This window comes from Calidris pugnax, unplaced genomic scaffold (assembly GCF_001431845.1).
Source record: "Calidris pugnax isolate Ruff unplaced genomic scaffold, ASM143184v1 scaffold8, whole genome shotgun sequence".
Lineage (NCBI taxonomy): Eukaryota > Metazoa > Chordata > Aves > Charadriiformes > Scolopacidae > Calidris > Calidris pugnax.
In genome coordinates, this window is record NW_015090830.1 from 13,712,708 (window position 1) to 13,735,661 (window position 22,954).

At 40.6% G+C, this 22,954-nt stretch overlaps 1 protein-coding gene across 1 annotated transcript in view; it reads right to left on the minus strand.

Moving 5' to 3' along the window:
- Window positions 1–655: 655 nt before the first annotated feature.
- Window positions 656–22,954, minus strand: part of WRNIP1 (Werner helicase interacting protein 1) — a 26,322-nt gene continuing 4,023 nt past the window's right edge. The window contains exons 2-7 of the mRNA XM_014940735.1: window positions 15,977–16,168; window positions 14,822–15,066; window positions 7,908–8,137; window positions 2,871–3,026; window positions 1,916–1,995; window positions 656–1,438 (exon numbers count right to left, since the gene is read on the minus strand). Coding sequence (XP_014796221.1) covers window positions 1,163–1,438; window positions 1,916–1,995; window positions 2,871–3,026; window positions 7,908–8,137; window positions 14,822–15,066; window positions 15,977–16,168 — 1,179 coding nt within the window. The 3' untranslated portion in view covers window positions 656–1,162. The remainder of the gene's footprint in view (window positions 1,439–1,915; window positions 1,996–2,870; window positions 3,027–7,907; window positions 8,138–14,821; window positions 15,067–15,976; window positions 16,169–22,954) is intronic.

Here is a 22,954-nt window from a genome sequence, read left to right on the forward strand (position 1 = left end):
GGACGCTTGCCCCAGTGGCTCCTCAGCATTTCAGTAATGGAAATCTTCACTAATTATCTGCTGTAATAGATAGCCAAACACGGTCCGCTTCTGCTACCCAACTGCTAGTTAGCACAGTCATGTGCTGTTTTCACAGTTGCTGGCTTTTCAGCACACTGGACCACCACACACTTCAGGAGGATTGAGGAGAAGAAAAATAATCAGCACTTAAGTGAAGGAATGTTGTCAACATCACGGACACTGCCATGACCGTACGTTCCACTTACTGAAATGTTCAGTCAACAGCAATCTTGGACACGGATACATTTTCAGCAGGAAGAGGAAGCCAAACTCTCTATTCTAACAGCAGGAAGTCAATTTGTGTCTCTTCACTTTCCATTTCAAAGCTATTGGAATTCCTGAAGCACAACTGGAAATACATAAGCGTGTTTCACTACCAAGAGTCTCCTTTCCAAAAGCACTTCCCAAGATGTCCTCACACAATAAAAATTTTTAAGCAATACAACTTAAAAAACTAACATAATTCAGCTATTTTCATGACTATTCTACTTCCAAAATGATTTAAACTTTCTTTGGAAAGTTGGGATGATAAAGGAACCTCACACTTTCAAAACCACGTTGCTGCCATAAGAATATTTAAACAAATGCATAGACACTATTTTTAACAACTTTATTGGTTTAATAAATGTTGTTGTACAAAATTAGTCTCTGAAATATCATAAGAGCAAGAATTACACTGTAATTCTATTTTGTTTACCATATTTTAGCAGGAGGGTGTACAATTTACTATTTTTCCAGAAAATAAACAAACATTCTCAAAATCTGAAATAGATGCTGATTTTAAAAATCAACACAATAACATACCTTGTCTCACAGCAAGAACCAGAAAGAGGTCTCTCATTTCTTCTCTGTTTCATTTGAAACAGAGAGTAACAGCACTAAACTGATAAAATTTGTTTTTGCATTTCTACACTGCCTAATTGCAATTCTTTACAAAACCCCTTCAGGGTAACAGCAATAAAACCAGAAGGATAAGAAAGCATCCCAAAGGCTCAGTGGCTTAATACTTTCAACCACAGTAACAGACGGCTGAAACTGTAAGGGCAATTTCCATCCCAGTACAAATGTACGAGTCATAAAATCAAAACCCATTCCAAGGCAGTCACGTTTTTCGTTCCTTGAAGAAGTCTGTTCCTTTCAACTCTTCTGGCAGGTAGTCCTGCTCTACGGGTTCCTTGTACATGGGGTTATATTTATAGCCTTTACCATAGCCCAAGTTCTTCATGAGCCTCGTTGGGGCGTTCCTCAGGTGCAGCGGAACAGGCGGCAGAGGTCCCGTGTGCATCCTCAGACATTCTTTGACATTGCCATACGCCCTGTACACCTCGATAGACTTTGGTGCTCTGGCAAAGTACACCACACATTGTGCTAGAATGACCTGAAAACAAGAAAAAGGAAAAACGTTAAATGACTTCTTTTAAGCTCTTTGGTAAAAGGTCTGTTATTCAGGTTGTTTGTGCAGAGTGACAGGGATAGTCACTCTACTATCTACTACTACGGTACGAGTATTATTATTTAACAGTAACACAGCTCTTCATGATTTTCACTACTAGAAAGGAGTAGCTACTTTAGAATATCAGAATATATTATTTTATTTAGAACAGAGAGAAAAAAAATGGACAAAGTGACATTAGTTCACATACCATATCTTAACAAGAAATATGCAGTGAATTTTATTTCAAACTACAATATCTATTTTAAGAGCTACGATGCTCTCACTTGTCAAAGAAAGGGCATGCTGAATGAACAAGTAACTGAATTTGCCTTGTCCTTGCAATCTCCATTTCTTTTTATAATTATAGATAGGTTTTACGGTTTTCAGTACTTTCAAATCAGTGACTTAATGAATCCTTACCTCACATTCTGGCATTCCAATGAAGTGGCAGCCTTGATAAGCAGCAACTGCTTGTGTTAAAGCCAAAGGGTCTGCCAGCCCTACAAAAAGGGATCAGATAAAAGCAGGTTAGTCAGTTTACTTTAGTGACCATCTCTCCTTTTTTTTTTAATTTCTTGTTTTCCCTTCCTGTAAGACAGAAGGTGATCCATGAACATTTCAAAGTTGCGTTCTCAGATGTTGGAACCTCTGGTACAATACTTTGTGGTACATAAGACATACTGCCTCCATCCACAGCCTTCCTTCTTCTGTCTCCCCCCAAAAAGAAAGGTCTAAATTGTGGGTATGATTTACAGACTAAATCTGTTGCCACACGGTGGCAGCCTGAGCAGTAGTTGCCCGTGTACGATTCACTTACATTTTGGAACTGAGAAAGAAATGGGGAAATGTTGCTACATAGACATAGCTTCCCCAGATCTCATAACTCTTCTCCCATCACATATGTGCTCCATGTGTTGTTGCAGCTGTTACTTTGGATAAGTCAATCAAGATGCCTTACACTAGGGAGGCAGCTATCAAATCTGAGGTTTGCAACTCAGAGTAGGTGATCACCTTCCACAGTCACTAAAAAAGCAGACATCCCTGAAATACACATTCTCTGTGTCACAAGTTTACTGGTAACCTACAATCACCAGAGTTTAAAAGAATCCACATTAATACACTGAAAAAACCTGACCTCAAAAATATTTCTTTCTCCTGCAATAGGCAATCATCACAATGACACCACATAAGCAGGTCTCTGTCTGCATATACAAAGTTTTTGTTGGTTGTGGAGCATTTCAGTGTTTTGCACTTATTTTGCATACAGCAGTTTCAGGGTCGGTTTTTTTCCTCAAACACCAATTTTTGGAAACCTGAAGCCTGGCATATCTTCATTCAACATAATATTCCAACATGAAATACTGCAAATACTGACCTATATCTTCACTTGCAAACCTCACCAGCCTCCTTGCCACATAGAGTGGATCCTCACCACCTTCAAGCATTCGAGCAAGCCAGTAAAGGGAAGCGTTTTCGTCTGAGCCTCTCATAGACTTATGCAGGGCAGAGATGCAATTGTAATGTTCTTCTCCTAGTTAGAATGTGGGAGAAGAGATACACAAAGCTGTTAGGCAGAAATAAAGTTAAATGTATTTAAGGGAACATAATATATACTAGATCACAGCAGATTAACATAGCCTGCCTTCTCAAACTCTTTCTATGTGTATGTTATTATGGTGTTCATTAAATGTTTTCAACATCTTCATGCTTTGCCACATGCATCATTCCACTAAAAACATACGCATAACAGAGCAACTGCAGATAAAAAGGAGGGTGGGTTTTTTTTAAACACTGCAAGGCAAACAGTTTGGATTTGGTACCCTAATGAACCTTGCTTCAGAAGAAAAAACATATGGATATTTTAAGCAGTTAGGAAGAACACTTTATATCAATATCTCCTAATTGACAAGGAGTAAAGTATGAGCATCTACAAACCACTGCTTTTGGACACACAGAGCTTTGAGAAGACCACAGAAGAAACAGAGAAATCCAGTACTACACATTAGTGATATTTTAGAGAAAGAAGTTTCACATCAACTAAAACTTGAAAATAAAGTGTGCAGTAAATGAAACATGAGCTTACTGCATTTTGTAGCAAAAAAAAAAGGAAATGCTGCTGTGGATATACAATGATGGTATATTATACAATCTGGAGGAAATAGGATCACAGCACACAACCCTGGAAAACTCCTAGGAAATGATGAGTTCAGTGGGGAAGACTGAACGAATTACAAGGAATTTTTTTTTTAACATAAGATTAGCTACGGACTACAAGGGGAAACAAAGCCACTCCACAGATCTTTCAGGGCTACAGTTGACCCTCTATTTTTAACATTACAAACACTGAATGGGACCCTTCCTGCTTGCAATTTTTCCTCTGTGCAGCTGGTTTTGATTTTTATGCATTTCTTTTAATCAAACTTGTAAGAGTATTTTGCTGCAATATTGTCGTTAATCTTTCCACATAATCTGCCTTTTTTTATTTTTCAAAATGCTTGGCATTCCTTGGCTCTCAGCTAAGTATGTATTATAAAGGCAACTGGCTGCATGCACAGCCATCTGTTAATACTTCTCTTCTTCCTACGGCTAAAAGGATTTACAGCCCGAGGGCCATATCGGCACACATCCCTGTCACTTGTAGGCCCTGCAAAATAAAAGGCTGCGTGCCTGAGTTTGAAAACCAAAGCCCCCATACAGCTGCAATCACTCCTTTCATAGCCAGCGAGGCCTTCACCTCCCAGGTCAGAAACTGGGTCCATCTTCCTGCGTCACTGTTCAGGCTGCAGCCTGGTTCTGGGGGGAATGCTGCTGGCGTACGCAGGCCAGACGACAGCTATTTTTGCGAGGCCTCCACACAAAGAGCCCTGTGGTATGTGGTCATTGCTCCTGCCAACACAAACAGCCTGTCTGTGCTCCGTCACAACACTTGAGTTAGTAGCAGTAAAGCCAAGCAGCTGAACTCGCGCTGTCCTCTTGAAAGAGGCATCCCTTGGTCTCTTTAAAGTAAGGAAGGTGGCCTTTGGCTATCTCTGGAGGTTGCACTCGCCCAGATTATTTTTTTCCTGGAGTGCTTTTACACACTGTTTGGGTCACTGTAAAGTGTCATACTAGGGGATACCAGCTGGAGAGGCAGAAGGAATCCAGGAGATCAGCTGGGACTAGAGACACATACCTGCAAGTGACTTCAGACTACATAGGCTGAGAAAGGGGACAGTTTTCTCCCTTTATCTTCTTCCCCACAAAGTGAACATTGGTGACTGAGTCATAAAAATGATGACCATACTTATACACCAGACTTGGACTTCAGGAAAAATGTGCAGTTGTACTTTCAATGCAGTTTCAATTAAAGGCAAAATACATTGGACAAAGAAGTTTTATTTTTCTTTTTAAAAAATACAGTTTATATATATTCTATGTCAATTACTAGAAGCACTTTGAAAAAAATTAAAAAATTATAGAAGAATTAAAGAACTTTTTACAGAGCTTTATTTATTAGCTCTGTCTCTCGGGCTGGTTAGCCAACATACAGATTTTGGATTTATCAATTCAGTTGAGACAGACACATGCCAACTCATCTATCACTGTTGTTCTGCATCCCAGATGCCTCTTGAAATCAAAACTCTAAAGAGTTTTTGGAATCAAAATACATTTGCTCTGTGCAGTTCCCACAAAGTTAAATACCCTTCTGGTGAGAAACAAGATACTACACAAGAAGCTTTAGGGAGGACAGGAGGTCTAGTGTATACAGATGCATAAATCTTTCTGATTTATGCCCCTGAAGAGTCTTCCAGCTAATTTAAGATTCTGATTTGTCTAAAGCCTGATTGGCAGAAGGCAGGGAAAGACCTCGTTCACTGAACATAATTAATATCTGGACTTCTTAAGCAATCCCTATTTATAAGGTAGTAGGCAGAAGTAATATCAAAGTCCCCAGCTCACATTGTTTCTGCCATATCAATTGCCCATCAATAAAGGACAGAAGAAAGCTTTGGAAGAAAGACTAGAGCAACAGCATGGATAAAAAGACTTCTCGTTCTGGTCCAGCAGAAAACAATAAAGCTGGCAAAAAAGATTAAGGTGTGAGACACCTTCTCTTTTCTCCTCTACAGAAGGGGAAGGAACAACCGTGATCCAGATTACAAAATAAATTAACTTCAATTTAGCACACTCCCAATCTTTACCATCACTGAAGTTATGTTACCACATAAACAACAAGACAAAATCCTACAATTATTCTGATATTTATCTTTGGCATTTGCTATTAAATCAGTGTTAGCAGAGAGACACAATACATAAGAGGAAGAAGAGACAACAGCTTTATCTTAAACATCTAGTCACTGTCCATCTGCATTTAAGCTTTAATTAATTTAGTTGCTGCATCATTTTCTCAAAATAAAAATTTTTAAAACTGCAATTAAAAGCTAAAATAGGACTAAATAGTTTGTTTCCTCTCACACTGCAAGGGCTGCAGGCAGCTGCTGGCAGTGAAATTTGACTAGAGCTGTTTCTTTGTTCTTCCAGCTAAAATGCATAGATTATCTGCACAAAGATCTTGTCTTCACATGATGGCACAAAGATCAGAACAATAGCCTCATGACTGGATTACGAATTATTTCCTTCTTCAACTACTTGGTGAAAGTACATAAAAGAATGCCCAACTACATCTATTTGTCAAATTTTGCAGAAGGTGACAAAATATAATGATGTAAAATCAGAAGTCCATATTTACACAACTATTAACACTAATTCATTAATTGGTGCTTTCTGCATGAACGTGTCCATACACTTTATAAGGCTGAAGCACTTTATATTAGAGGACTGTAGACTTCACCACCACAACTGTGATTCAAAAAAATATTATCTAAAACATGCTACAAAAAAATCTTTATTAATATAGTAGCCTCTATCCAGAAGCCCTTTGTATATAAAAGGACAAATAGCTATCTCTACTATGGACAAAAGTGGTCAACTGAGACACAAACTACTTCACAGAAGGGAGAAATTTTGTAAAGGCATGTACTTGGGCACCCTGCTGCTGTGACAGTATTTGTGGCAGGCTCCTTGGCATTCTTACAATCAAGAAAAACAAAATTTTCACTGTGCTCACCCTTCTCTGAAAATCTCTGACCAAAAGAAAACACCTAGGCAGAGCTCAAAGGATTTCTGTCATGGAGAAGGGGCTGACACATGCTACCTAGATTTGATGCAAGCCTCAGGAAGAGGCACTCTGTGCCATCTCTAACAGAGCAAATGGGCATAGGAGGGCTGGGGAAATGGACACAGGCAAGAGTTGTGTGTGACAGTGTCCACAAGGCGACAGCAAACACACAAGGGACACAGACAGTGAAAGTGACTCACACCAGTAAACTGGTCAGATTTTCTGCTTCCTCCTGCTCATGACTTCTTCCTGCCACCGACATCATAAAATTTTTCTTCTCCCTCCCCGCATCTCCCTTCACTTCTCAGCTGCCACCATATCAGTATCCGCCCAGCTGACTTCTTCCTGACAATGAGCCTTCGTTTCCTCTTTGTAGCAAGAATGCTGCAAGCAGGCATATACATTACAAAGAACCTCAAAAAATTCCTCATCACACATTTGGAGCAGTGACACTTAATTAAGGATATCAGATAAGAGTGGGAAAACAAAAATTGATCAGTTCTTCAAATACTGATTGGCATAATCATTTGATCCTATACTGCACAGTAACTGAAGTATTGCCAAAGAACAAGTGTATGAGTTCAAGTGGATTCACCTGATCTCTAATATTCGCTCCGATTTTTTAACCCTCTCACATAAAATGGAATAGTGGCCAACTACTGTGATGCCTAACATTGCCAAGTCACAAACTTAGCAAGAGAGGTTATCATATTAGAAAGCCTTAATTGCAATTAGATTTATGTGACCTGCCCTAAGCAAGCTACAAAATTCATTACCTTAAAAAGCAACTCTAAAAATAAAGTCAACTGCTCAGGTTTTCACATAACATATTGTTGTGAATGTGAGCACTTCCAAGACTTTCAAAGGAGCAAAAGTGCAATGGAAGATTTCCAACCCTCCAAGAACAAATCTCCTCATCAAATTACTTCTCCCTCTTTACATTGCAACCCTCTTAAAAGTCAATATTCTAATAAGCTTAAAGAACAAATAATTTCACTGTGCAACTGTTCACAGGGCTGCAAATATATCTTTCAGCTAACCTACAATACCTAAGTGGTAAGAAGAAACCCTGTTTGGAAAGAATTTCTGGATGAGCCTGCTACTCTGTAAAGGAAAAGTAATTTTTAGGCCAAATTTCAGTCCGACCACTGATTCACCAGAGCAGCTGGCATGAAAGGGGGAGAAGAAACAGAAATTATAGAGCCCATCAGCTGTTGAGAAGACTGCATCTCAGAGACTATATCAGGTACTCACCTGCTCGGTCATACAGGATGTGAGATCGCTGTAGCCCTTCCTTCACATGCTCTTCTGTTATCAGAATGCCATCTGCAGAATCACCTTTGGTAATATTCAAAGGAGTGGTCTTCCCCACTGCTAATCGGGCCTGAACTGCTAACTGGAGTCCATTCAGTCCAGTCCTTGCATCACCGTCACAAAGGTAGGCCAGGGTCTTCAGAGCTTTCTCCTCGATGTACACTGGGAATCTGCAACCAAAATAAACACGCTCTTAGCCCCCATCACGCTCCTCTCCTTTTGTATTATGCCAGAGATGGCATTTCTTTATAAAGTTTGTTGATAGGCAGCTGGGCTTGAGTTTGGTTATTAACTTATTCTGTCATGATTAAGCATTGCAAAGCCTGGGAGAACACTGTGAGACCTGACCCCACTTCCCCGGGCCCCAATGGATGTTAAATACAATTGCACACAAAAAAGGTAGGGCAGGAACTTTCATCTATTTAACCCCCCCCTATTTTTCCTCATTTCATTAAGCTCAACGGAAACTAGGGCTAGGGTTTTGCCAGAGCACAATTCTAGCACAGCCAGTTGAACCTCACAAGGTTTTACTCCATCAGTATTTCACAGCTAGCACTTCAAATTCCTTGTTGGAAGGACAATGCAAAGGGAGGAAGCATATCCAAATGCACATGGGCGAATACAGTGAAGTATAAAGTAATAGGCACAAGGTTTTGAACCAACTACCAACAGCAAGGGCTGCTATCAGATGTTCTTGAAAAAGCAACAATTGGAAGGATTCTTTACACTGTGTTTATGCATCCTACTTTTTTTTTTTTTAAATGGTAACAGGTATTACAGCTTAGTCACTGGGATACCTTTTCTTTCTAGTAAGATGTTTTTTGTATCCCAGTGTTTGCAAGCAACTGTCTCCTGCCACCTACTACTCCAAACGTGCCAGGACTATACCAACACATGACAAAGGCCAAATTCCAATGAACACACAATCTAAATGAACAAGACGGGAAGAGCTGAGAAATGCAACAGCAGGTGAAGGATTTCCTGAGATCTTATAGTGAGTCTATGAAAAATCTGGGAAAGTAACAAAGTCCTCAAGCTCCTACTCCAGGTTTTCATCTGCTGGGCTGCAGTCCCCACTGCTGGGGCATGTGCAAACCAAGTGGTCTCTGCACATTTCACATGAGTACTGTGGAGGATTTGACCCTCAGACTTTAGTTATATAGAGAACGGCTAACATGTTTGCTGTTTTTTTTATGGCAGATTTTATTTGCAAACAGAAGCTAGTGGAATTAAAGCTTGTCATTAAGTAGCTTCTCTAACTTAGCCATTTCTAGTAACTGGACTGAAAATCAAGAGCGACATCTATCAGCAGGGATTAACGCACAGAGCTTGGCGTGAGAGGTGATTTCTTATGAAGCCCTTGTGTGCCAAATAATTAAGGATTCTCAACAGCCCTGCACTTCATTCACCAGAAAGATTTATTACTGTTATTACCAGTGGTGAATAAAAAGGCAATGCCAGGTTCCCAGACACGTGTCCACTAATTTTCATTACTTGCGTCCTCTTCCTCTTTGCAATCCCACTTTACACTTATCATACTAAAGAAAAAGACAGTAGGTGCTGGCAAAACTTCAACAGTCAGTATTTGAGCCCTCTCATGCCCACACAGAAGGGGGAAAAACTTGTAGAGCTGCAATCTTAATCCACACCACTGCAAGTGAAGGCTGACCAATGTCTTCTAGGGCCATAACCCATGCTGCAGAGAGCAGGCAGCAGAAATCATATAGATAAATTTATCTATATACACAAATGCATCTCATCATATTTTTATTTATATCTTATTATTTCTCATATATATGATAAAGCAAGGAAAAAAAAAAAACCATGCACACACAGTGGCACTCCAGAATAACCACACTTTCTCCTCAGTGTTTCAAACAACATCTTTGTGTTTGAATGGGAAAGCAGAAGAATATAACAGCACAGAGACTTACTCAGTCAAGTATCTCAAGTATCAAATTCCTTGAAAATCAGGGAGCCACATTCACCTACAGAGCACTACAGATGGGCACCAGATTTTTCTACATGCAATGAAAGAAGCCAGCAAAGAGAACAAAAGCTATTTTTAAAAACCCAGCAAGCACTACAAACAGGTATCCTGCTGCTAACACCTCCCTCAACAGGGAACAAAACCAAATATGCTGCACACTGAGCAAACACTTTGGATACACCAGCAGGGCAGACTGAAGAGAAGGTTTCACCTGCAAGGAGTAAGCTCTTTTCCTGCTGCTTGCAGAGATGACGACCATGTGCTTGAGGCTTCCTCACACTGATACCCACAGCTGCACTCAGCGAGTGCAAGCGTAGAGAAAGCACTGAAAGCCTTAAAAGGCAGGTACTACACTTGCAAGAAGCTGAAAACAGTCTGTCCCAAATGAAGTTGAGGCCTCAGAGCACTTTTGTCATTTATTTGCTAATTAGAAGCTGGGCAAGAAAGCCAAGCTGTATTCCTGTCTCTTCAATTTCACTGGAGGGACCCACCTGCCCTGTTGACTTATCACAAGCTATCAGTATTACAGGAATTGAAACAAATACACACAAAGAAGCATGGAAAATCTGGTTACATGAAAAAGCCTTCTCCACTGCAATCATGAAATCTAAGTCACAACATATTGGTAATGGAAATTCTGCTCCAAATAATACATTATGTATTAGGCTGACCCAGTCCCTCTCTGCAACAATAGCAAAATATGCAGGACATGATAAAGAACAAGACTAAAAGGAGAAAATTTCCACATACAGGCTGTTTGCACAGCACACTGCTGAGAATCATTGATCAGAAATAACATAATGCTTCCCTGTTTCATAACTTCAGCTCCATTCACACTCAGTATTTTGAAATAGTAGCATTTTATACTCAGAATAAGTGAATTCAGTGATTTTTTTGAGGAATAAAAATCTTAAGTTCCATTTTTTTGAAGATTTAACTTCACTAGGCAAAAGCCTCATTTAAAAATCAGGAGGACTATTATTTCAAAACCTTGGCTTCCAAAAGACACTTGTTGTATTTCACATTTTTAAGCCCGACCTGTCTTCAGAAGCTCAAATGCCCAACAATCTTCCCCTTTACCCGACTTCTGCACACCCTAGAACTGCAAGTCAGAGTAACTCCCACGCTTTCTGACCTCTTCCCAAGCTCCTGATCCTCTTGCAGATGGGCAATTTTTTTTTCCACTCTCCAAAATTAACACTGAACACCCACTGAGTGCCAATGCTTAATGTTGGTACCTTGTAACCGATGATACTTGGAGACAAAAACATAAACAAGCCGAAAGGGATGCCCCAGGATCCATCACTCACTGAGCTGAAGGTGATTTACTGGCTTAAGGAATGGAAAACTACCACTACAGGATAATAAATCCTTCTTCCTATTCCTTCTTATCTCCATACCCTCTAGACAGTTTGTGCCAAAGAACCAACATGAAACGTATGATGAACTACCCATAAAACCTGTACAACACTGCAGTGTTTGATCCAATGACAAGAGGGTATAAACAATATCGGAGAGTAAATATATAAGAAAGTGCAAGCAAGGAGAACCTGTATGATGAAAAGATTTGAAAATAATTGAGCAGAACGTGACATAAAGTACCCATTGCCTCTTCCACATATACATCAGTACTTTCTTACTTTCTCAGTCCAATTATCCTCCCTACACTCACTCCTTGACAGACTGCAATATTTTTACAGGCAAATACAGTTCCTCATCTGAAATACTGCAGTATGATAATGCATTGCTCACTGCCTTACAGCATTGTCTTGGAATGTCGCCTCACATTCCAGAAACTCTATTTCCTACAAGGATATTGGACAGATGTTCCAAAGAGGGAATACTTCTCAAAAAACTACTGAACATTGACAACCCAAACCTTCATTGTGATTTACAAACCAGTGAATCCAAAACCTGTCAGTACGTGTAACACAGCCACTAACAAGCTGAACTGCCTGATGTCTGGGCTTGCCAAAAGGAAACTGGGGATCCTTCCACTTCCCTCAGCTGTGCGCCTCCTGTGCTATCTAACTTCAAATATATTAATCCACCATCAGGTTTCCTGTCTGACTTCAATTAGAGACACCACTCTGAGGGCTGCAGTTGAATGATAAAAGGCCAAGAAAAGAAGAATTTCATTTCCTCCATCACTGACCCAGTACAAGTGTAGTGTATCAGTGTACACCTGGAACAGTTTGAGCTATTACTGAGACAGTGTAAACTGCAGAAAGCACAAGCAAAGTTTCAGTAATATAAAGCATCTTTAACATTGACTTCTCCTTACTTTTCTTCTTCATGAGTATGCTTCTTCCTTTCACCTTCCCCTGTGTTTCAGCTTAATTTACTGCAGGCCTTAGAGGCACACTTTGATGGTGAAAATATAACACAAAGCATACCTTATCCTAAAGAAATCCAGTAACTAATATAAAAACTGTCAGAGAAGCTTTGGGGGCGTGATGATGTAACAAGTAAAAAGATACCACAGTAGGTAACATCTCCTGCTCGCTCTATTTCAGCTTTACAGCAAGAAAAGGCCACAGTGGGATGAAGGGGAAGCCAAGTGACATAACCTTATCAGAAATCTGCAGCAATGGTGGAAGCAAGAGAAGAAAAAAACACCAAGAAAACTTCATTAAACAGATTTGTGTAGAGTACACTTTCCTTTTGATAACTGCTGCACGTGCATGGAGTACAGAGACAATGAAACCTATTGAATCACTCAGCGACAGCTGCATTCTTGTTGAGCACAGAACACGTCTGTAAAGACTAAGGAAGATTCACCCCCACCTTATTCTTCAAGGTAATAGGAGAGACCACAAAGAATCATCCTGTTCTTCAAAATCTCATCTAGGTCAGCCATCATGTCAGACAAGTGATGTGATACCAAGACCATCTGATAAACTGAGGCCAAGCAGCACATGCAGGACTTCATAGTACACTTCAGTGGTTTGGGAAGGGAGACTCACATGGGAAATGAAATAATTCAATATACACACTTATTGTGCCTTCTGACTAGATCACTACAGCATTTTCAAAGTAGACGCCCCACATTTGGGCACATGCTGCCTTACAGCTCCTTTTCCAAGTCTGGAGTGAAGGCAAGCACAGTGAACAACCAATTCAACTGTAATTGGCGACTTTCATTTATTCCTCAGGACAGCATGAAAACAGTGTTACTTGCCTGCATCTAATAACTGCCCTGCTTCATAGAAGCAGGGAGGTGAAGAGGTAAAGGACAAGATGCATCTGCTCTTGCAGACTAGTAGGTGGAGAAAAAATGAAGGAGCAGAAATGGTAGGGACAGTGAATCAAGGAGTAGGAAATGGTATGGCCAATGAAGCAAGGAGGACCGGAACCACAGTAAGGGACAGGATTGCTTAAAAAACACCAAATTCATCAGCAACAGTAGGTATCAACTACAGACCAGAGCCAGACAGCAGCAGGAAAGACAAGGGAGACTTAATGCACAACTGCAAATACTCCTAAATTCTGAGCCCCTTTTTTATTTTTAAATGCTTGGCTCCCACGTTAGCCATTGGAGTGGGGCCCTCCCTCTCCACAGATAGACTTCTGAAACTGTGCTAGTCTGAAAATCTACCTGCCAGACTTCTTTCAGTTTGATGAAGCACCACACTGTGCTGTTTAAATCATCCATTGCTAATGGAAGGTTACAGATATGGTGAGTCTAGCGAAACCCAAACCCAAACAACTGCAGTTGAAACTATGCCTTGTACTTTAATCCTGTACAGAAAGGAAAGTCTCTGAACCCCAGTCAGGGTGTAGTCACAACCACAGCTGTGCCATTACATTAAGGCTGACATGCAGTACTGCCCTCTCTTCTAAAATTCACATTACTACAGTATGTTAAAGCTACAAACAAGTAAGCCATGAGGCAGGGCACCCTAAAAATAAAAAGGGAACAGCTTTCCTTTTTCCCTCCCCTGACCTCAGCATTCAGGTTAGCGATTCTTAGTGCTTATATTCTGTGATAAAGCTAAAAGACAAAGTGGATTTCCTCTCATTAATTTTATACAGAGTAGCTGCCCGCTTACTTCCATGTCAACACACTGTAACTCACTAGGAGTACAGACAAGCATCAACATGAAGGAACTGTAATAACTTGCATGAAAGTAGAACAGCACCAAGCATTATTCTTATTTGCCAGGTAGCCATTTCAGAAGGCAGATAACATCCCTCATTTTTTTCCCGACCTCATTTTTTTCCCGAAACTCTCCCAAATGTTTAATTTGATTGTATCTGGCTTGGACAACAAGGAGCAGAGAAAAAGAAAGTTTATCTATTAACACCTCACAGCAACAGCCCTCTCTCCCCACAGCACATCACAGAACACACCATAGCACTTACTCTACATATCCTCCCTGATTTTATTTAAAAAAAGAAATCTCACAAAACAACAAACTTTTGTCAAGCCCTTCCAAATTAATTGAAGAGGGCATGTCCCATCCACCACTTAATGGTAACATGATGCTTTTACAACCAGTAGCAAGAAGTAACACACATTAGGACATGACAAAGACGCAGTTACAAGCTTCCACAGCAAATCCTCAGCAGCAGAATGGATTTAAATATCCTGGGAGGGTGAGTCAGGAGCTACAGATCCAAGTATAAAACTCTCTCCTGATCCAGATGGTGAGATTATGTTTTGGATGGAGAGAGCCAGTGCTTTGAATTCTCTCTCTCCTGTCACCCCCCACCCCTGCCATATGCTGTTACTTCTTTTCTTTACTATTAGAAGTGGCTAGAGTTTCTCTTCCCACCCCCCAACTGCTTCATTCTCTCCCTGGCAGGCAGTCAATTCCTCGGGCTGTGTGTGTTAACACCCTGCAGCCCATAAAGTACTCACTCTGAGCTCTCGCTGCTGCTGCCAGTCGCAGAGCTGCCGTGCTGGTCGCCCTGGCCCAAAACCCGGACGCCTAAAGACCTGACGGCCCGCATCAGAATCGCCTCCATCGCCTCAACCGAGAGCTTCTCCAGGACAATCACCCGGCAGCGGCTCAGAAGAGCGGCGTTGACTTGGAAGGAAGGGTTTTCTGTGGTTGCTCCTATCAGGGTCACCGTCCCACACTCGACGTGAGGAAGGAAAGTGTCCTGAGGATGGGAGGGAAGCAGAAAAAGCTGATCGCAATCAATGACAACCTGAAACATTCCATGTGAGTAGGTTATGTTTTTCGTGTATTTGGGTCCTCGGGTTCCCTGGTGATATGACAAATAACCTCCCTGACATGGCAGCTCATCTGCTCAGCTATCTAAATGCTTCAATTTCACGCATACAGCATGTTATGGGCTATTCACTTTAGTAACTTGTGCTTGCACCAAGAATGACCCTACCAGCTGGAAAGAAAGTGTCAAAAAATCTGCAAATTTTTAGTTTATTTATGTGACTTTGGTTTATTGCTTGGCAAACGTAAAATACCACGAAGTTGCTGTATCAAGTACAACAAACAGTGAGACTACTTCTGAATACTCTTTGACCTAATCTTCAGGGCTACAGTTCCCTATATAATTCTGTAGGATGGCTCAGAAAACTACTGGAAGGTTGGAGCATGGTTTGATATAGAAACTGCAACCTGTAGTACAGAATTCAAGCTTTCCATGGTATGACTGTGGTCTCTTTTCTCACCAAGAAGAGGGAACAATATTAAACTAAACAAAACCATAGGCACATCCATATTCCAGACCTTTTTAAAGGTAATGCAGAATGCTACCTTTGTGGAGGAGGCTTAAATGAAGATATGTACAGCAGATGTTACTAATGGGACTTTGCAGAAATGAGTCAACTATAACAATAGCTCAGTCGTTTATTTAAAACTTTGAATCACAATCAGTAAACATTGATGAGAAGTTATAAAATTTAATTTTTGTTTCTCCCTAATTCATCTACTAAAAACATTAACGTTATAATCAAAAGCCTAAAGTAAGTTATCATCCTAAGGCAAAGGGGGAAATGTTACAGAAGTGCTGACAAAGGCTTTTTCCAAAAAGCAGTGTAATACAGTACCTGCTGAGATTTATTGAAACGATGGATCTCATCAATAAAGAGGATGGTTTTTCTCTTGAAGAGTCTTTTTTCATTCTGGGCTTGGCTGATGACATCTCGAACATCATTTGTCTTGGCACTTGTGGCTGACAGTGTCACAAACCTCGTGCCGTTCTTTTTGCTGCTGTTGGCTATGATGTGTGCCAGTGTAGTCTGAAACAGCAATAGAAGAAAGCTTTGTAAAAATTATTTTGGACACAGACAGCATTCATTTGAAAGAAATACGTAAAGAACAAAGCTGCATGTTCTGGACAAAGGGACCGCATTGACATTTTATAGAGTAAGGTATTTTAGTTAATGCTATTCTAGCACACAGAAGACTTAAAAACTTCCTGCTAGAGGTAGCTGCCAATTCCTCTGCTGCATTTCTAATGCCTGCACTTTTACGTACCAGACCTACTCAGTCGCAATAGTGAAAAGGCCAGCACTGACAGCTGTCTCCTTTACCGCGGAAGAACTCGTCGCCAAATACATTTCTGTCACAGAAGACAGGCTGACTGCAGCTCGCTGTGCAGCTATTTTACACAGTATGTTAATGGATAAAGAGCTGGACTGCCCTGAGACACTTGCAGGAGAGTTTACAGTACAACCATGTTTAAAAAAACAAAAAGCTACAGTGCTGTTAATTAAAGCCTTTTCTACTTCCACTGCACGTAAAAATGAAATTAATCAGAAAGCAGCTCTCTACAACAGCATGAGAATGTTAGTACTAAAAATTACAGGTACACTTAAGAAAACATAACTCTTTAAATCTAAATAGTCAACAGTAATCAAATGCTGGCTCAGGGAAGTAAAAGACAGCTGACTGAAGAAATTGTTGGCTGGTTTTAGTGAGCAGCTATGTCATTTTACTTTCCTTATAGACAAATCCTTCCAATAGAATTTATTTATCACTGAGCCTACCGAAGCACAGAAGCAACCTCTGGTACTACCTCCCAGGCAGATTTACTCCACTGAAAACACCACAGGCATTATTTTCAGTCTTTCCTTCACAACCCCTAGTAAAGGCAGGTGGTATCAGCATGTCCCAAGCAGAGTGTATCTCCACTTAAGAGTGCTGCTAAAGAAAAAACAGGTGATTCTTGCACCAAGCTCATTCTTCTATTAGAGAAGGAGCCCAAGGAGACTGAAGACAGGAAAGCCTCAGCAGATGAGGAGTGGGACAGGTGCTGACAAAACCGCTTCAGAAGACACTCCAAGTACTGAGGTTAAAGCAGCAGGTGCTGCCAACCTGATCCTCTTGAAAGGAGGCTGCAGAAACAACCGCCTACCACACGGCTACCAGTGGTGTTGGCAGAACCTCATTCACTCCTCGTCCCTGAAATGGCAACCAGCCCAAGGTGGGAAAGGGAAGGCCAAGGGGGAGGATGTATCACTATTTATTTTTGCTTTAGTTTTAGTAAGGGCTTCCTGAACGTCTTCAGAAGAGGTGTCATTTCACGTCCTGATACAAGACTCACATGCTGTGTCAGACCCTCTCTCAATACTGGAGCTCAGACCACTAGCCCCTCCCCTCCTAGTATCACTACAGAAGACAAGACTGGAAAGACATGCTGGAAAGCACTTGCAGAAAAGCTTACAGAAATCAGAAAGATCTGGGAAACCAAAAGTGAAACTATCTTTGAAACTAAGCTGGCACAACCAAAATTGGCGTTTCCTTACAAAAGGGTCTTGATTCAGAATGTACCTTCAGAGGATGTACTTATGCTTTAAAGATCACTGAAAGCATGGAAACCCCCAATACATCAAATTTGAGGATGAAAAAGGAAAAATGTACCTCTTCCTTCTCTAAAAGTGGCAGCAGGGGGGAAGGGGAGGATAAAAAGAAAAAAAAAATAATCAAGTTGCTATTCTTGTAGCTCTGCTTGAACTGGTAGCTCAAAATGCATCTTAGTCCTCATTGACCAGGTCACAGATAGTTTCACTGGTTAAAAAAAAAAAAAGCATCGAGGAATTGTTTTTGAACACATGCACAGGACTCCATACTTCTACCCCTAGTTTGGAAAACAACAATTAAAAAGAGATTGGTTTGAAAGTTACTGTTAGACCAGGAACCTACTTGAAAGCTGTTGCAGAGCTCTCAGCCAGCTTGTATCTCTCCTGCTCTGCCAACTTCTGGGTCAACAAAGGTTGCAATAAGAATAACATGCACTGCCTTTCAAAAGTAGTGCTTGACACAGACAGGCATGTTCATGGCATCTTCCTTCTGCTCTGCCCAATCAATCATTTAGCAAGTCAAACTGCCCATCACATACAGTCCATCACAATGGAACTTCCCCCATTCCTCTGACAGCCTATTATTTCCCATGAGCTCAACTTTTTTATGCTGCTTTTTCTCCTACCACCTCAAGCAAAGCTCAGTAACACGCTACACTGTTTTCCCCTCTCTTTGTTACTATCAGGTTACAACCTAAGCAACGTAAAACCCAGTGGAGATCTAACTTAAGGTGGTCTAAGTATGAAGGCACTAGCACAGAAGAACTGCAACTTATGTGCTAAACCCCAGTTTCTCTCACTAAATTCTGGGGCAACGTATTTAAGGGATAAGAAGAAAATTAAAAACCTGATACAGAATAAGGCAGAAGAAAACACACTGAATATCCTTCACTGTCGGAAATAAATTTTGAAGGTTTGATTATTACATTAGGAAAAAAAGTCTTTTAAATAGTGACACCGATGTTACAATTTAATATGAATGAATATTTCCATATCAGAACCAGCAGCATAACAAGCAGGAAGAGGAAATCTAAACAAGTTGATATGCTGCTCCTTTTATTATTTGTGTGTTTCTTCTTTAGATCATGTTTTTTCCTTATCAGGAGACGCAAAAGTATTATTTTCTGTAAATAAAGTGGTATTTATAGCAATGAGAATAGAAATGATCCTGCAAACCTTTTGCTAACTTCACTAAAAATTACACCTTACAAAGCTTACAGTGATTTCTGGAAAGGGCAAGGATATTGCATTTTCAGCTCTCTTCTGTTATCGCACCAAACTGTCCAAACTCACACCTATCATCTCAAGTTCTATGCTGAAAATTACAGGGCCTTACTGACTTACCTGTTTAGACAGGCTAAAGAAGTGCCATCATGAGTAGCCGTTCCAAAACGTGGAAACATATCCACCAAGAAACAACATGAACTCATGAAACTTACTCACCCATGAGTAAACTTTCAACTCAAGCCTGTGGTCACTTATTTCCAGATTTGTTGCACACAGAACAAACACTTAACTACCAAAACTCTCCTCCACTGTTCTGCGAATTTCTTGATGTCAGCCCAAAGGAGAATATCCTTTCTCAAAGGCTGCAACTATCCAAGATTTACAAACACCCACCACCCAAACAAAAAAAATAGCCAAACAAGCTCACTCCCAGCAGGTATGCAACCAGTTCTTCCAGGATTTGATATGAGTTACAGATGAAATATAAGTAACCCACAAAGCGTGCTTGGCTCCACACGACTCTCACTGTCAGAGTGGATAAGCAAATCAGATTTGCTGGCTTGGCTACATGGATGTTTGTACTAGGAGACAAGAATTTTCTATATATCCACAAGTTTCCTTGACTGGAAAACGGCCTTCAAGTGTAACCTATTTCCTATTCTCTGTGCTGCCCCATGTCAATGCAACCTCACAGCCGTGGCTGGAAGAAAACATAAAAAGCAAGTACAAATTCAGCCTGTCCTACTGATGCTGATGTTCAATGGCTAACATCACCCGCTTAGAAGCAAAGTGGGCTTTTCATTTTTGCACCTCTTACCAAGCCATTAATCTATGCCCACTGCACTAGCTCACCAAAGCCCCTTCCAGAAATAAAGAGTGGTGCTGCCTAGCTCTCTTCAGAAAGTGGAATTAAAAAAATTGGGAAGAGATTAGTGTACATGGTCAGATCACAGTCAAGAAGACTCCAGTCAAGAAACTGACTGAAACCTAAGGTCATTCCTACCTCACTCTTGTGGAAGATGAGGCAGACCTTCTTTAGGGATCTGCCTATGGTTCCCTCTTCATGGAGACTTTCTTTATTAATTCTTAAATTGCATAAATTTAGCAAAACAGCTGTTGCAGACATCAGTCACAGAAAGCACATGGTCTCTCAGACTATATCTGTACTGTGTTCAGCAGTCACGTCCGAGAGCTCCTACAAGGTGTGCAGAACAGCTCACAGTCGTTCTGTTCCAGCCTCACAGCCCTTTTCACAAGGAGTTGACATTCACACTACATTTTATTGGACCATACTGGTGCAAGAGCTCTCCTTCTACCTAGATGGGCCCTTACAACATATGTGCTTCTCCTAACAAGTCTGGAAGGTTGTATGGTCTTCTAGGCCGTGTTTAGGTAACCAAAGCAGATCTGGTACAGATCCACACTAGACTGCAGTACAGCCTGGATTATTTCTGAGCAGGGATAATCTAGTTGATATCTAGGCTTCCCACCAAGTGACTTTGCTGGTTTGTTCCAGAGCAAACCACAGTGTGAATTATGTTTGCAGCAGAAATGACAAAGTCAGAAAAGACTGACAACCTAGTGCAAAAGCCCAACAGGCTGCCTACACTTACAGACTTGTAAGGTCTAAACTGTGTTATCAGAGTTCTGAATTGGCATCTGGCTTTTTTTATAGTGCCCTCTGACCACAGCTTTCCCTGTATTTTTGCTTCTTCCTTTATTCTGGCCAGGATTTCCATACCTTTGCTTCTATGTTGTTGCCATCAAGAGCCTCTCTGCACCCTCAACCCTCCCTTTGAGGGCAGCAGGGCTATACTGTGGTTGACAAACAGTCAGGAAAGACCACACTCTGTTTCCCTGCCCTGAGTGAGACACCAGCTGTGCCAGCATCCTTGAATGCCAGCCAGCAGAGCAGCTCCCCAGGATGCAGCTTAAAAAGCTGGGGTCTGTCCTACCCAGCACTGCTGAGCTGACCCCAGGCTACCACCCTGAGTCACAGGAGATGAGCTGGGCTGTGTCTGAAGGAAACTGGCAGGACGGCAGATGAACACGGCCCAGCGACACTGCCTATAGAGATAAACGCAATCAAAAGTGGCAGCAGTTGGCATTTATATAAGGGCAGATGCTATTCTTACCCATCTTGTTTGGTTCCTCACACCCCAAATAGCCCACTCTGAGACTACTGGAGGAGTAAGGTGTCACTGAACAACAGCCACAGCATGTGGTTCACAGGACTTCCAGAATCTAAGTCCAACCAAGCATAAACAGAAGCAAGGTCATTGCATAATGTTTACCAAAATGGAGCTGTGCCTCCATTTGCTGCATCCTGATTTGTCTCTTTCTAGTCAATCTCCTTTACAAATACAATTGTTTTTTCTCTTCCATTTTTCTCTGTCTAGAGAGCTACCCTAAATTATTCCAGACTTACATCGGCATAAGCAAAATCGAGCACACTATATTCAAAGACTTCTCCCAAGCAACTGCAAAGACAAACTCATTTTTCAGAGGTGTTCTGGACTTTCACTCTATGCTACTGTAAAAGACATCATGCATTTTCAGTTAAAAACCTCATAATAATCAATCAAAAGAACTCATTACTTCAAACGATACAAATCAGGCCCCAAGCAGCACAAATGAGAGAAGACTAAATACACCCAAGTAATCAAATAGCCATTTAGGTAACCACTTGAATTAGTGAAATAGAAAATGCCAGAGGGAAGGTATGATAAACATGTGGGGAGCAAAATATGTAAGTTGGACATGCTGTCTGTGTTTCAAAGTGTCATATAGCAAAGTCTTGAATAAAACCAAAGAAAATAAATACAAGGGAGTCCCAGAAATAAAATACGTATTCAGTGGAGATTTGATAGAAACTTACAAGACCACTTTGGTGGTCTTTAGGAGGAGTTTTTAATGTTTTGCACTCATATCAACATGACGTATTTTACCTTAGTACCAGACTGCAGATATGGACCCCAGAAAATCACATGCGAGTGTTTTATGTGTTATCTTTGGTAGAGAGTGGGCTCCAGATACTTGCTGCTTACATTTTCTCTTGTTAAACAGCAAACTTAAGAGGGAATGTTTACCGTATTTAAATACAGAATGTTCAGGTTTATAGGGCTTAGCCGTATCTGTGGCAGCAAAATTATTCAGTGCTCAAGTTACGCTGTGTCCCCCCGCTAACTCTTTACTAAAATTGGCGCCCCATGGCAGACAAGCAAAAATCTAAATCCCTGCATTAAGGTGTCATAAATCACAGTATGGCTTACTCGGATTACACTAGGATTCATACAGGCTTTTAAAAATTTGCATAGTCAGGATGAACAAGCTAACTGTTCCTAAGTTAATAACCACGGCATCTCTTTGAGGTAGTGTTTCTTCTGGCCTGCATCTGGTCAGATTCTTAAAAGAAGAAAATACATTCTTGTGTTAACACTTAATAGTGACAAAAGTAAAACAAAAACAAAGAGTTAAAGCTTTTTCACCTAGAGCACATTGGTTTCCTAAGAAATTAGGATGACAAATTAAAAGCACAAAGATCACAGTTCCTTAAAATAAGAAGACTCAATACAGGTGGAAACTCAAAAGAAAATAAACTCACAACAGAGGTACCCTGATTTTGCCTTTTCAATTTTGATTGCACTTCCTTGAGTAGTCAAGCACAGCTAAGGCTGAAATCAACTTGGGCAGAGCAGTACAAAACAAACTTATTTTGATTTGGGTACCTAGCTTTATTATGTTCGTGATGAAAATTCTCCAAGAGTACTCTTAACCTACAATATGATACACTGCATTTTTTAGCAGTTTAATAGCCAAGGTTATTCTCTTCTTGCTTAGAAAAAGACTGTTGAACTACTACTTCTCATAAAGGTCTAGATTGATAAACAATACATAAATTAGTTTGAAATTTGGCCACAGGGCTTAATGCCATCTCCAGTTTTGTTTTGTTTGTTTTTTTTTTTTTTTTTTTTTTTAACATTTTTTCCTTCCCCT